This window comes from Solea senegalensis, linkage group LG21 (assembly GCF_019176455.1).
Source record: "Solea senegalensis isolate Sse05_10M linkage group LG21, IFAPA_SoseM_1, whole genome shotgun sequence".
Taxonomy (NCBI): domain Eukaryota; kingdom Metazoa; phylum Chordata; class Actinopteri; order Pleuronectiformes; family Soleidae; genus Solea; species Solea senegalensis.
In genome coordinates, this window is record NC_058040.1 from 7437382 (window position 1) to 7450670 (window position 13289).

Sequence of the window (13289 nt, forward strand, 5' to 3'; positions counted from 1 at the left end):
AATGTTCTGTTCTGACTTTGAATTTGGAGATAATTCTGAAACATACACCGCATTGAAAGGAAACATAATTAGGCACTGTAATTAAATTAATTTTATTGGTGAATAACAAATTCAAACAATATCAGTGAGTATAAATTATGATGTGAAAGTTGATGAAATCCATAACTGGTCAAATAGTGTTTTTACATAGTGACAGTTACTAATGTGAACATAAAAGTGAAGGGTGTGCAGCACATGATTGACAATGCAAGTGAACATTCATAGTAAATATTTTGTGACTTTATCATAAAATCTCAATTCAAACTAGTGAAAAATCATTGTGACCAAAAGTGACACGTAAATAACATCAAATGACATCGCATGTATGTGTTTTAAATGAGTAAATAAGTTATTTAAATAAAATTAAACAAATAAATAAACATTAAAATCACTTCTTGTTTCACACCCAGTACTGTTTAGTATGCACTGCAGGCCTGTGGTGTTTATGTCGTGGTACGTTGTTCTGTTTGACGTAGCAAGGGTCATAATAATCCCACTCCAAAACTGAAGCTAGCACACCGTTGGACAGGCTGTCGCTGTCTGCTGACAGGATCCGCAGGGAGACACCTGAACACAGATTACATATGTTAAAGTTAAAGATGTAAAAACCTGTCCTTCTCATTGTGTCACCCAGGAGTTAGTCCACAGAATCGATAAAAGGAAAAAAAAAAAACTAAATCTATTCAGCCAATAGAATATATAGAAGTTAATTGACAGTTAAATGGCTTGAAGTCCAACCACTACTCTCCTGATCATCCACAAACTTGGTGCCGCCTGTATATTCTCAAATAAATTTTAATTTGTCGGATGCAGACTTTCGGTTTGGTGTATTGGTCCGTTGCGCCACCTACCATCGACACAGATTAACACACTCTAAACCTGGCTGATCAGTGTCTGAATGTTTTTAAACCTAAAAAAGCCTCACTATCCTTCTCAAAAATGTCTCGATCATGGGAGAAGAAAACTGATGGTCTGCAGTGGAGGTGGTTAAAATACAGACTGATATAAGTGGAGAGGAAGTTGGTGCCAGACTGCGACAGACATGCATGATACTTTTCTCCCAGACAGGGAAGACAAATAGGGAGCTTCAGCCAAATCTCGCTAACACACTCTCAGTTGTACACTTTGTTGGTGGATATTTGACGTGTACTAATGTTTTCTCTCGTCACTTGATATTGCTCTGCTTTCACTTTCACTCTCTATCTGTTACTGACAATGACCCAGAAAGTGTTTATAAAAATAAAAGACATGGGACAGATATGTATGTGTATGTGGATATGCATGCAACACACGGTGAATGTTTTAAGCTCTAAAGGGTGCTGTCCTATGTATTTTACAGACAGTATATTGACTTTGAATTTCAATCTTATGGTAATGAGATCAAGTCAACCCTAATGACCCTGTAGACTTTACTTCATATTTCAAGTTACATTGAACCTCTCTGTCCTGTGCCATCTGTTTTACTTGACGTTGATTTGTTTTGGCCATTTTGTTAACAACTACTGAAATTCATACTGATTCCAGGGCAGATGAAGGAGACCGAATCGTACCTGCACTTGCACCGAAGTCGCTGTCGAGTCCAGGCCCCACTGCGGACATGTTCAGACAGGACGTCTCTGAAGGTAGGTTGGTGTACTCGCACTCCATCTCGACTTTGTCAAACACATGCACCGCAGCAGCAGCAGCAGCAGCAGCAGCTGGGTTCACATCTTTCAGCATCTCATGAGTCCTGCTCTGATAAATATAACCCACATGTTCTGTCTCCTGCAGTTAACAAATAAAATAAGAATTAAGATGAATACATGCTTTATACTGTAGTGGAAATTCATATTATGATCACTTTACCTGCCTGGGTAATAGTTTTAAAATGTTTGTTGTCCTGTGACTGGTCACTGTTTTTAGCACTCTAAGTGCTAAATGGACACTCTAATGGAGAAGATTTATCATTTTCCTGCATATATAGCTCTCTCTCTCTCTCTCTCTCTCTCTCTCTCTCTCTCTCTCTCTATATATATATATATACACATACACATATATATATATATATATATATATATGTATATATATATATATATATATATATATATATATATATATATATACACTGATGATAGTCAAAAGGTAGTAGCAATAAAACTTTAACCTGCTCTTTACATACTGGATTCCATGTTACTCCAACCATTAAGTGTAAGGTTAATGCAAGAACGTAAATCACTTCATCATCCATGACTAAACTCAGTGTTGTATGAAGTACCTTAAAGGGATACTTGAGTAAAAGAAGATGAATTTTACTTTAGTAAAAGTATGAGATTTACTGTACTTAATTATCAAAAGTAATCTTGTGATATTAATTGTAAGTTTTGGATGTAAAAGTATTAAAGTGAGGAGTAATGATTGAGCTATGGTAGATCAGTGGAAGGTTGTGGGTTCAATTCTTGGCAGTCTATATGTGTCCTTGAGCAACTGAGACACTTAACCCCATGTTGCAGCATGTGAATATATGAAAGATGTGTGAATGGGTGAATGGCAAAACTATAGTGTAAAGCAGCACATCAAGACTAGAAAAGCTCTTTATAAATACAGACCATAATACCAACTCTTCTTCGTCTGATTTTATTTGGTAGTAACGAGTAACAAAGATAGTTGCAGTGGAGTAAAAGTAGCTACACAAATTATTTAGGAAATTTAGTGGAGTAATGGTTAAATTTGCTAGCAATATAAAATAAAAAATAAAATTTGGGTTATCGATTTCTCACCGTGGGAGAGTTTGGTGGAGCCAGGTTGAGTCTGGTTTCGGCCTCTGAGTCGCTGGACTGTGGTAGAAGTGGTGCGCTCCTGCACCAGCCACCTTTCCTGGCGCTGTGCGTCCGCGAGCCAGAGCGCAGGTCAAGTCTGGGGCTGAAACCAGCTGCGGAGGAAGTGGCCCGGATGGTGCTCGGCGCCCTCAGAGACCCGGAGCCGGTGGCACCGTCTGGCCTGAGGAGCCGGGTCCTGTGGTCCAGCCCGGCCCTCTCCCTGGATGAAGCCCTGGAGGAAGTGACAGGATGCGGCAGCACAGGCTCTGACACTGACACGTACACTCTCCTCCCGTCCTGCAGCGGGGAAAAGGCCAGGTCCGAGCCTGTCCTGAGTCTGTGCACGTTGGATTGCAGAAGCATCTCCTCGGTGTCCTCGCGCTTCCGCTGCTGCCTCTTTGACAGGATCATTAACTTGTAGCCCAGGAAGAGGCAGTTGAGCAGGAGCAGGATGACCACGCACGGTATGAGCAGAAGCACGACTAAAGTCAGATTCGTCACCGGGTAACCTTCTGTCACACTTGATGGAGTGTTCGGGTTGATTTGCGACATTTCATTCCAGAGAACATGGGTTGATTTTAGGAAGATTGCTGATCTCAGCTGAGATTTCGCTGAGTTGTCTCTGGATGCGCAGCTGCTCTGACGTGTCAATCAATGTGGACTTCTCTGATGAGTCTGACAGTATGTATTTTTATTTTTGATATCTAATAACAACATGCCAGTCTGCTTCTCATACACACACAGTCTCCACATGTGACTGTGGTCTTTGATCACCACTGCCTTCATCATGGACTGACACAGAAAGCAAAGGCTCGATCTGAAGCCACTATGCGCAGCCACTTGGCAGCCTCAGAAATGGCACATCAACAGGTGCGTTTCATTATCTGCAGGGTGTCTGGCGTTGTCATGGCAGCAGATCGCCTCCAGGTGGCAGCAGAGTGTCAGACTCTTGCCTCTCAGAGTAGTGGTGCAGTTAACAGGCTCTGGATTTGTACATACATTCCATGGTCATTTGATAATACTAATACTAATAATAATAATAATAACAAAAATAATAATTGTGATGATGATAATAATAATAAGCTTTATTTGTATAGCACCTTTCTATACAAGGGTTGCAGCTCAAGGTGCTTCACAATAAAATATAATTTAAAAAGAAAAGAAATGCAAATACAACAGTAAAACACAACACAGCATGGAATGAAATGGCTAAAGTCAAAAAGTAAAAACCCTGTTTTAACTTTGAAATAAAGCAAAAGCAAATTAAACACAACACAGGGTGGAATAAAAAGGAGCTAGTTGAAGGCTAGAGTGAAAAGACAAGTTTTAAATCCATCCATCCGTCATCTACCGCTTTATCCTCCACCAGAGGGTCGCGGGGGGTGCTGTACCAATCTCAGCTGACCAAGTTTTAAGTCTTCTTTTAAAAATATCTAGTGACCTCTAGCTTCCCTGATATCTAAGAGCAGTGTGTTCCAAAGTTTAGGGGTGTAAGTAACAAAGGCGCCATCCCCAATTTTCTTTCAACTGTTGTGGGGAACCTCCAATAAACCAGCAGCGGACGCTTGCAGTCAACCCTAAATGTTACAGGGAGCCAGTGTAGCTGCAGCTAAGACTGGGCTTGTATGCTCTCTCTTCCTGGTTCTGGTTAATTATAGCTTTGGATGAGCTGAAGTCTGTCAGTGGTTTTCTTTGGGAAGCCAGTTAAATGTGCATTACAGTAGACAAGTCTGTTTGATTTGATGTCCCCGTGGAGTGGGAGTGAAGTATTGTTTTTAGTGGCTCTGTGTGTCTGACTGTCTGTTTTTGGCCGACAGAGGCTTGATGTGTGAATGGGGTGAAGTCTGCCACCTCTGATTGCCTTGTTTCATTTATTTTAAAAGACAAAAATATAATACATACAAATAGATAGAATGCAGGAAGAGGCTTTTCTAAAACCTCCACTTAAATATAAAGCACAATGTCTAAGATTTGGTTGTGGACTTGTGCAAACACACAAAAGAAAAGCTGTCAAACAGGAGTAAAATTCTTGATTTTATTAGTTTTTCCCATGCTCTCAAACATGTCTCTCAGGTATTAATACATTAACAGCAGCAGAATATATATATATATGTATATATACAAACATTTCATATAAGTCAATAGAACATTTGACAGATGAATCTCTCTTAGAGACAATGTTTCTGGTATTTTTGTACACAAAGTAGATCTTTGCACACAAGTACATTTTCGCTATTGTAAGAAATCAATGCAAAAGAGCAGTCATATGAACACCATATAACTATGATAAAGATGTTACTTTTTTCTTCTTCACATTTTTTTCTACCATTTTTAATAAAGTCTATACAGACTCGAATAACATACTGATAGCCTGCCACGAGTTTGCAAGTATTACAGTACAGATAAGCTTTTCATTCAAGCGAAAGGCTGTTGAATCAGTGGACGCCCTCAGATACCAAAGACCCCATTCATCACTGAACATCTCCAAACTCACTGCCTTACACCTGCAGAAAGTCACAAAGTCCCGGCTGAACTACAGCTCCCTTCAGCGCCGCTTGCCATCGCCAAACACAATAAGAGGTTTGTGGTTGGTTGTGATAATTAGCACCTTGAGGCAAGGCTGTGTATTGATAACAACATACACTCATGGTGAAGCTGTGTCTCAACCCCTGTAGTTTGAGTAACACCAGGTTAGCACTGCCCCAGGCTGTGTTTGATGATCTCGCGGGACTGGGGTGGGATCCTGTCTGGGAAGAGCACCTGGAACTCCACTACCAGGTCGCCCCGCTGGGACGGGCTCTTGGGCAGGGGCAGACCTTCGCCCCTCAGCCGCCGGACAGCACCGGGTTTGATTACATCGCTGCATGGCAGAGGCATCATCCGCTTGTCGAGCGTGGGCACGTTGACTGTGCAGCCGCAGAGAGCCTGGACACAAAAGGGGAGCAAAATCAAGTTAAAACCTGTTATATTGAGAACAAGTTTCACAATGATGATGATTCCTGAGTGTCCTCGTTATGACTGAAATGAAGTGGGCTACACACACAGAAAAAAAAAATCTATTTAAACTTTAGTCTGAAGTTACATAACGAATATGGGGCATCTGTCTATTCAAAGGCATAACGATTGACTGTTACGCAACGAGAGGGTGTTACAGATGTTAAAATGGCAGCTCTATTTACTGTCTGTGTGTGGGAGTCAAGTGCTTCAGGAACTGAAAGGATGATGGAGGAGCTCTTTGAAATGTCAGTCTCTCTGACTGCTACCCCGCTAATCTGCGTGTGTGGGTTGGTGAAAGTGAGAGCCAGAGATGGAGTGAGCCAAAAAAGAAAGAAAGAAAAAACACTGCCTCTCTGCCTGCCTTGTTCATGGAGAGGAGAGGAGAGGAGAGGAGAGCAGTCTGCAGCACACACACAGTGGCTGAGAGGGAGAGTGAAGTGTGATTTGTGGGGGCAGTGAGTGCTGAGGCTAAATTTAGCTTTTGCTCTCTCTCACTCTACATGGGGCTGATGAAGTAACTGTGGTGTTCTGTTATCCCACTGTGGGCCGTGCACATGCCCAGTAAAAGAAAACTGTGTTTTTTTTTTCCTCAGACTACTGTCAAAGAGATTGCACATAAGATTGTTCGCACCTTTCAGATCAATTTTGCTTGATATTTGAGAAAACACACATATGAGGATGAGAGGAGGCTGAGTTGATGTAAGTTGTTGATAAGGACAACTATGTCAATATGACTGCAGCAGACTCACCTCTTTGAGGGTGATCTTGGCTGTGAAGACGATGTTGGAGCCCTGCCTCTTGTACTGCGGGTGCTTCTCGTCCCTGAGGACGAAGGTGATGTCTGCAGGTGTGCTGTTGGGTGTCTCGTCGCCCTCCCTGGGGAAGGTGATCTTGGTCCCAGCTTTCCAGCCTTTCTTCACCACCACGTTTAGCACCTTGTCTTCAGATCGCACGCTGCGGCCGTCAGAGGTGAGCCGGCTGCGGGCGATCTTCACTTGCTTCGTGCAGCCGTGCATCACGTCCTCCAGAGTCACCAGCAGGTCGTGCACCGCCGCCTCCCCCTGCAGGCGCCGCTCGCCTCTTCGCAGCCCGCCCTCAGAACCGGCGGACCCGCCCACGTGGCTGTAAGTGAACCGTCTGAAAGGGTTGAAGAGGTCGTCTTCGCTGTCAAAGTCACTGCCAAAGTAGATGTCGAAGTGGTCCGATCCATGGAAGGAGGAGGAGAAGCTTTGATTGGAATCGCCGTGGAAACTGTTGCGGAAAACGCTGCCCTGGCCTGCCAGTGACATTCCATTCTTGAGTCCTAAAAATACAGAAAACACAAGGGTTAAGTTAAACGTCGGCACATTTATCAAATGGTTCATTATTATTCCGATGCTGTTTTCCTGCCTTTACTAAACGTCAGCTATTTTCTGGAAACCTTGTTTATTGCTGCCGGAATAATTAATCATCCCCACAGCTGCCTCTGCTGTATGTGTTAAAGTGGTTTAATAAGAGTGGGTGTTTTTTTTAATTATGATCAGCCCTGTGTACGTCAGTATTTATGCAACAATCTGTGTTGCAGCAAAAACCCAGATGGCTGTCACCCTCTAACACAATTCTGTGTCAATGAAAATGACGCTCACCTTCTTCTCCAAACTGGTCATATATGCTTCTCTTCTTGGGGTCAGTCAGGATCTCGTAGGCTTCTGCGATCTCCTTGAACTTGTCCTCTGCGTCGGCGTCGCTGTTCTTATCCGGGTGGAACTTGAGGGCCATCTTCCTGTAGGCCTTCTTGATCTCGTCTTCATTGGATTCGGGGGCGACACCCAGCACTTTATAGAAGTCCTTGCCTGTGGGTTTGATGGACAGACACGGTGTGTCCGGCTCAGACTTGGTGCTTTCCTGTAGAAAACAAGAGCAGTAATGCATTTTTACCATTCATAAAAAAAGCACCATTTTACACAGAGGATATTGGCAACCATGCATGGATCGACGTCTCAGCTTATCAATATTCATCACACAGTTTACAGCACAGAATGGCCGAATGTCTTTTACACCAAGTGCTGTGCATCATCTATAATATGCAGTGAAATATGCTCCTCTCTCTTACACACACACGTCATGGGAAAATACCATCTCATCTCTGTGCCGCTATGCGCCTGCACATGCATCACTGACGCAAACGTGATAAGGGAGGGAAAAGTCGTGTGAGGAGAAAAGGTTTCCCCCCAACGACAGAGATTCTACGCAGCGATTGGCTGCACGAGAATCAACGAGTTCTCGGATGTGAATGAGCCCACACCAACAGAAAAGATAATGAACGTGTATAATATTCAGTCATAGGAAACTGAAACACCATCACACAAGTATCGCATTAGAAAAATAATCGATTCTTTCACTGCTTCAAACATTTAAAAAAGCAACAAAAAAACCCGCAAACTTCCTCAAACATGTACTTACCGCTGAGGATGATCCTGAGCTGTCGCCTCTGTGCATCACTCGCACTTTGCACTTGACATTTTTGTGCTTCATGCCGAACTGAGTCCAGATGAGAACCATGATGATGATCTTTGTTTGTTAGTTTTAGTGTTGACTGGTGAGTTAGCTTGGTTTGCTTTGTGTCGCTGTCCAGTGGCGCTGGTGCTGAAAACTCTCCGAGTTCCTCTGTCCTCAGCTCTCGCCGGCTCTCTGTTAAATAGGCGCCGCGGCAGCTCCTTCACTATACGCTCAGCCACCCACGCACAGCGGACGAGATTTCCCCGGGTCCGCCCATTTCCTCGCGCGCTACAGGGAATGCCGGTGTCCTCAGTTTGCACGGCGCAGAGCCATTGGTGCTCCGGCGATGATGGTGCGGATGTTGCAGCCTCCTTCTCCATCTCTAGACTTGCTTCCGGAGTTCTTGTGGACAGGAGCCGAGCAGACAGTCACGACTCAGTACAGGGTTTTTGTTTTTTTTATATATCAGCACAGACAGAAGCGACCACAACCACCAGACACAGAAAAAAAAGACTGCAGCTGCTCCTCAGACAACCCTCCAGTCCAGACAGTCACCTGATGGAGCCTGTCCTCAAATAACTTTTCATACAACCTGTCTCATATTAGTTTTATCATTTTGCATTCACATCCGTGTACCAATTTGCAATGTGTAACATTTAGCGGGCTTTATTGTCAGAAATCAGTTTGTATAAGTGTGTAATCACTTAAATATGCCTTAAAATAAATTTGTACTTTAGGCAAAGATCTCTCCTTCTGGAGACCGGCCAGCTACCATGCAGAAATTCAAAGTGGCAAAGCAATATGATGCATGGAAATGGTTCAGGATCAACAGAGGAAAGAGCACCAGCAAAGAGACTAGAACAAAACATGCATAGGTCTACTGAATGGAAAATCAAATTATACTTATGTGTCCTCACCTACCAGCGAGGACAAGGAAGTTATGTCCTCCCTTTTTGTCAAGTGGACTTGAGCTAAGGTTGCCTGCCCCGGCATCTCTGTATTTATGATATTATTTTAGCAGCCAAGTAGCACTTATTTGATTACTGTGTGAGATCAATAGATATGTGCATATATAAGACTGACACAAATACAGCTGCAACACATTTGAAAGGGGACAACAACTCAGTATACTGCTGCTTTTCTGTGAGAGATGGAAAATGAAAGCCACCACTTGTAAAATCTTCAACAATGAATTTATTACATATTCGTAATTTCTCTACAAGCAGAGTTAAATGTTTCCATTGACCACCCTTTTAAATGTGTCTACATATATAATGCCATTTTGTTGCCTTTTTCCCCTCAAAATGGTAAAAAATAATATTAAAATAATAATAGTTTTATAATAAGAAGTTGTAAATCAATGAATCAGTCAACCCTCCCCTTAACATAAGGAACCTCAAATCACCCCTAAATCTCATTTTTTTCAGTCTCCAACAAGCCTGAACAAAACTGTAAACATATTTTACCAACGCTCACTCTCATAAAGTCGTCATGAAGGCCACGATGTCCGTGACATACATTCATGTGTTCCAATGCACATTTGCTCCCATTGATAAAGACTCAGGCGTTTCTATGTGGAGAATGTTCTACACATACTACAGGATTACATCACAGATTCTAGCTGTGCAGCAAAGGCACTGCAGCCATGGAAATAGAAATAGCAGCCACAGGGAGTGGACATACATGGCAGTGTTTCCTCCTGATGATGCTTCATACATCCAATGGGGGATGGAGTTTCCTGGGGATTCTCCTTTCGTCTTACAGGAACCAGTTGACAAATTTGGTTTGAATATGGAGAGCTGGGAGCGTCATGCGCCAGATAGCAGCTGTTACATATACTATTCACAGACTGCACAGAACAGAGTGAATCAGTACAGCCTCATCCGTGGTGTTCGTTCATTCCTGCTGCCCACGGCAACAGAGTGACTGTGTGTTTGTGCTGTTTTTTTTTTTGTTTTTTTTCACACAGCCACACTGTCTCTGAGAAAGACTGGCAGTACAAAGCTGCCTGTCACTTTCAGGGAGAATAATGCTAATTAAAGTACCAAACTGTACACACACTTTTATTGTTAGGCTGTCAGAGGGCGGACAGCTCACATGCAACCTGGTGTCCTGATGGTGTTGTTTGCTGTTCTCTTGTGCCTCAGTTGCGGCTGCAGACAGTGAACAACTAAACTTAGCACAAAAAGCGAGGACATTTGTTCAATGACTAAATTGTTAAATTGCCAGTATTTCTTCAGACTTCAGTCATCCAAACAACAGTCATTAGCAGAATAAGATGTTTGGCACTGGCAGAAGAACATTTGGCAATTTTTTTTACGTACAAATGTGGCACCATTTAAAAGTAAATAAACAGGCTTTCCAAAGGTACACGATTTATTGCCAAGAAACATCCTTACAACAAAGAAATAATCAACCAAACACAAATTGTGCCCAGTTAGTTATACTTATACTTTGCATTAGCATTTAAGTCAAATCACCACTGTGAAAAAGGTACTACAGCCCTTCTGGGCCATTAGCATTGTTGTAAAATCTTACAGGATGTTTCCCAGCACTGAGACACTCATGTTGGGAAGCATCCATTTTGTTGGAAAAAGCTATTATGTGAACACTGGGTTCATATAATAGCTTTTTTCAAACTATGAATTTATTTGCTCATTTATTTCTTTATGTTTGCCTAAAACGTGCCAACATCTCTGACTCTGCTGAAATGATCCACCTGTGCACTACTTATACTTATCTGAGTGGAACCCAAGAGGGCGATGCAAACTAAGACACTATGCGATACAGTAATCTCGTCGCTGGTTGTTCTATCTAACACAGTCAGACCCATTACCACTTCTGCTAGTGCTGTAAAATTGTTGTAAAATATAAATTTCAAAGCCTTATTGTTACAGTTTTGTAACAATGGCACATATAAATCTCTCTGATGCAGTCTCATTTAAAGATACAGTGTGAAGTTTTGGTGATTTTTTTTTTAAATAGAATATAATCCAAACAAAAATATCTTGCAGATTAAGAACAACTAATAAGGATAAAATAAGATTTAAAATGTCTCCCAGTTTTGTTGTCGTTATTATTCTGTCTTTGTCTGGTCTTCATGAACACAGTTGTGTCCTTCAAATAAGTCAAATAATATCATAAATATATGATGTCAACCTGTGGCCTGGATCTGCTAGTTGATTCTGAAAATCTTTGGTCAGGGGCAGGCAGCCTTATCTCAAGTCCACTTGACATAACGTCCTTGTCCTCACTGACACGTGACCATGTGGTGAGGTTTAATCCCTCACTGCTTCTGCCCCGTGTCTTTCTCTCCGCTGTTGAGTTTTGTGGGAGCAGCACTCGTAGGTGCTGCCTGCAGGCAACTCTAGAAGGTGAATCACACATTAAGTAAGCACTGCAGCACTGGCACAAGGAGAAGTGGCACAAATCTCATTTCATACCATCCCACTTGCAACACCTATCCTGTTCTTCAAAGGTCAGTGGATGAATCAACGCTGTGCTAAAAGCCACAGAGAAATCCATTGACTCAAGTCACTTTTACCTTCAGGCCTCAGTAGATTAGATGAACGAAATCATTTCAAATTGGAAACTATTTGATTTGAAGTGAAGGGCAGAACAAATGTGGATAATCTGGATAATCAATAGTTGTACTTTATCACCAGGCAAGAAAATGTTCTCATTTTCACCTAATTCGCCTTCCCTCGTCTCACACCCCCCCCCATCCTCCACAAATGTACCACATCTCCCACACACTCCTGCAAGTGTGATTTTCTCATATGTGCTGCATTGGCGAGACTCGAGTCTTGTGTCGTGGTGGGCCAGATACACAGACAAGCAGATGGCAAGGGATATTATCCACATACAGATACACTCATACATGTAAATATAAGTGCAGACGGCGACCCAGACAGAGCTCAGTGTGGCTTATCAGACGGCATCTTGGGAGCTTCTTTTCACGGAGCTCAAAACCGCCTTGCTTGAGGCGAGAGGAGACAGTATGTCCACAAAGAAAAAAACAAGAGAAGATACGACGAAAGAGAGAGTTAGATGTTAGATATACTGAGAGAGTGGCACAGTAAGAAATTAAAAGAGAAATAATAGGAGGAGAGAGTCACACAGATTGGAGTGCAGAAGGCAGAGATGTATTATGCCTGGCAGAGAAGAGAGTGCTCTCTGAAATCTCCCCTCCAGCTCACTGTCTGCACTCGTTAAAAGTCCTGCTGCTTTCTAAATCATCTTCCAGCAAACACTTACACTGTGCCGCCGAGAAACCGCACCACACACAGTGGACTGCTTTTACACACTTCATTTGTGTTCTTTGTAAGCCAATGTGAATGAATAGAACCACAAGAGTGGTTTCGCTTGCCAAGTCAAACATTTACCAAAACACTCTGATGGACACCTATTCATGGAGGGTTATTAGAGTTACTGTTATACCCTTATATCAGTGTATATTCCATTTTCAAACCATTCTCTGTAAAGCCTAGAGAGAATTGTGTGTAAAATCCCAGTAAAGCTGATCAGCCTGTCTGGTTCTCCCTCATTCTGGTGCTTGATTTAAACATCATTGATCATGTCGGCATGTCGAAATGTATTAAAGGTGATTGGGTGATTTGATATTTGTGTTAACAAGCAGTGGAGCAGGTGTAAGTATAGCCGCTATTGTCAACTAAAGTAGTTGAATGCAGTTCCCTCAACTCAGCTTTCCTACATTTTTGGTTCCATATTTCTTTGGGAAGTGCTGCCCTCTGCTGTCTAGAAAAATGACACTGCAGACAAATAATACTACCCAGGGAACATTTCAATATTGTGCCAGCCATTTTATATAACACATTATTGTTATATAAGAGTAAGAGTAAATACCAGAACTGTACGTCATGATAACAGCTCTACATGTCAGGACAAAAATCATCATCTATAGTCTCTTGTGGTTTTCCTAAAGCCTTTAATTCTCTCTGGTAGCGGTGATTTTTGTCA

The 13289-nt window shown here is 42.3% G+C and overlaps 2 protein-coding genes across 2 annotated transcripts; both read right to left on the minus strand.

Annotated features, from left to right (window-relative positions):
* Window positions 1-396: 396 nt before the first annotated feature.
* hwa (huluwa) lies at window positions 397-3651 on the minus strand. Its single transcript, XM_044012766.1, has 3 exons — window positions 2796-3651; window positions 1590-1803; window positions 397-606 (listed from the first exon to the last, which is right to left on the minus strand). Exons 1-3 carry the CDS (start codon window positions 3384-3386, stop codon window positions 440-442), a joined length of 972 nt encoding a protein of 323 aa, XP_043868701.1. The 5' UTR covers window positions 3387-3651; the 3' UTR covers window positions 397-439.
* Window positions 3652-4855: 1204 nt separating this feature from the next.
* Window positions 4856-8515, minus strand: zgc:122979 (uncharacterized protein LOC641576 homolog). The gene is made up of 4 exons (XM_044012768.1): window positions 8274-8515; window positions 7457-7715; window positions 6581-7134; window positions 4856-5759 (listed from the first exon to the last, which is right to left on the minus strand). Exons 1-4 carry the CDS (start codon window positions 8370-8372, stop codon window positions 5526-5528), a joined length of 1146 nt encoding a protein of 381 aa, XP_043868703.1. The 5' UTR covers window positions 8373-8515; the 3' UTR covers window positions 4856-5525.
* Window positions 8516-13289: the final 4774 nt, after the last annotated feature.

Coding starts and splice junctions, on each gene's coding strand:
- hwa (XM_044012766.1), bottom strand. CDS start 3,386: ATGTCGCAAATCAACCCGAACACTCCATCAAGTGTGACAGAAGGTTAC. Junction 1,804..2,795: donor CTCCACCAAACTCTCCCACG/GTGAGAAATCGA, acceptor TGTTAACTGCAG/GAGACAGAACATGTGGGTTA. Junction 607..1,589: donor CGACTTCGGTGCAAGTGCAG/GTACGATTCGGT, acceptor ATCTGTGTTCAG/GTGTCTCCCTGCGGATCCTG.
- zgc:122979 (XM_044012768.1), bottom strand. CDS start 8,372: ATGGTTCTCATCTGGACTCAGTTCGGCATGAAGCACAAAAATGTCAAG. Junction 7,716..8,273: donor GCTCAGGATCATCCTCAGCG/GTAAGTACATGT, acceptor TGTTTTCTACAG/GAAAGCACCAAGTCTGAGCC. Junction 5,760..6,580: donor CCAAGATCACCCTCAAAGAG/GTGAGTCTGCTG, acceptor TTTTGTGTCCAG/GCTCTCTGCGGCTGCACAGT.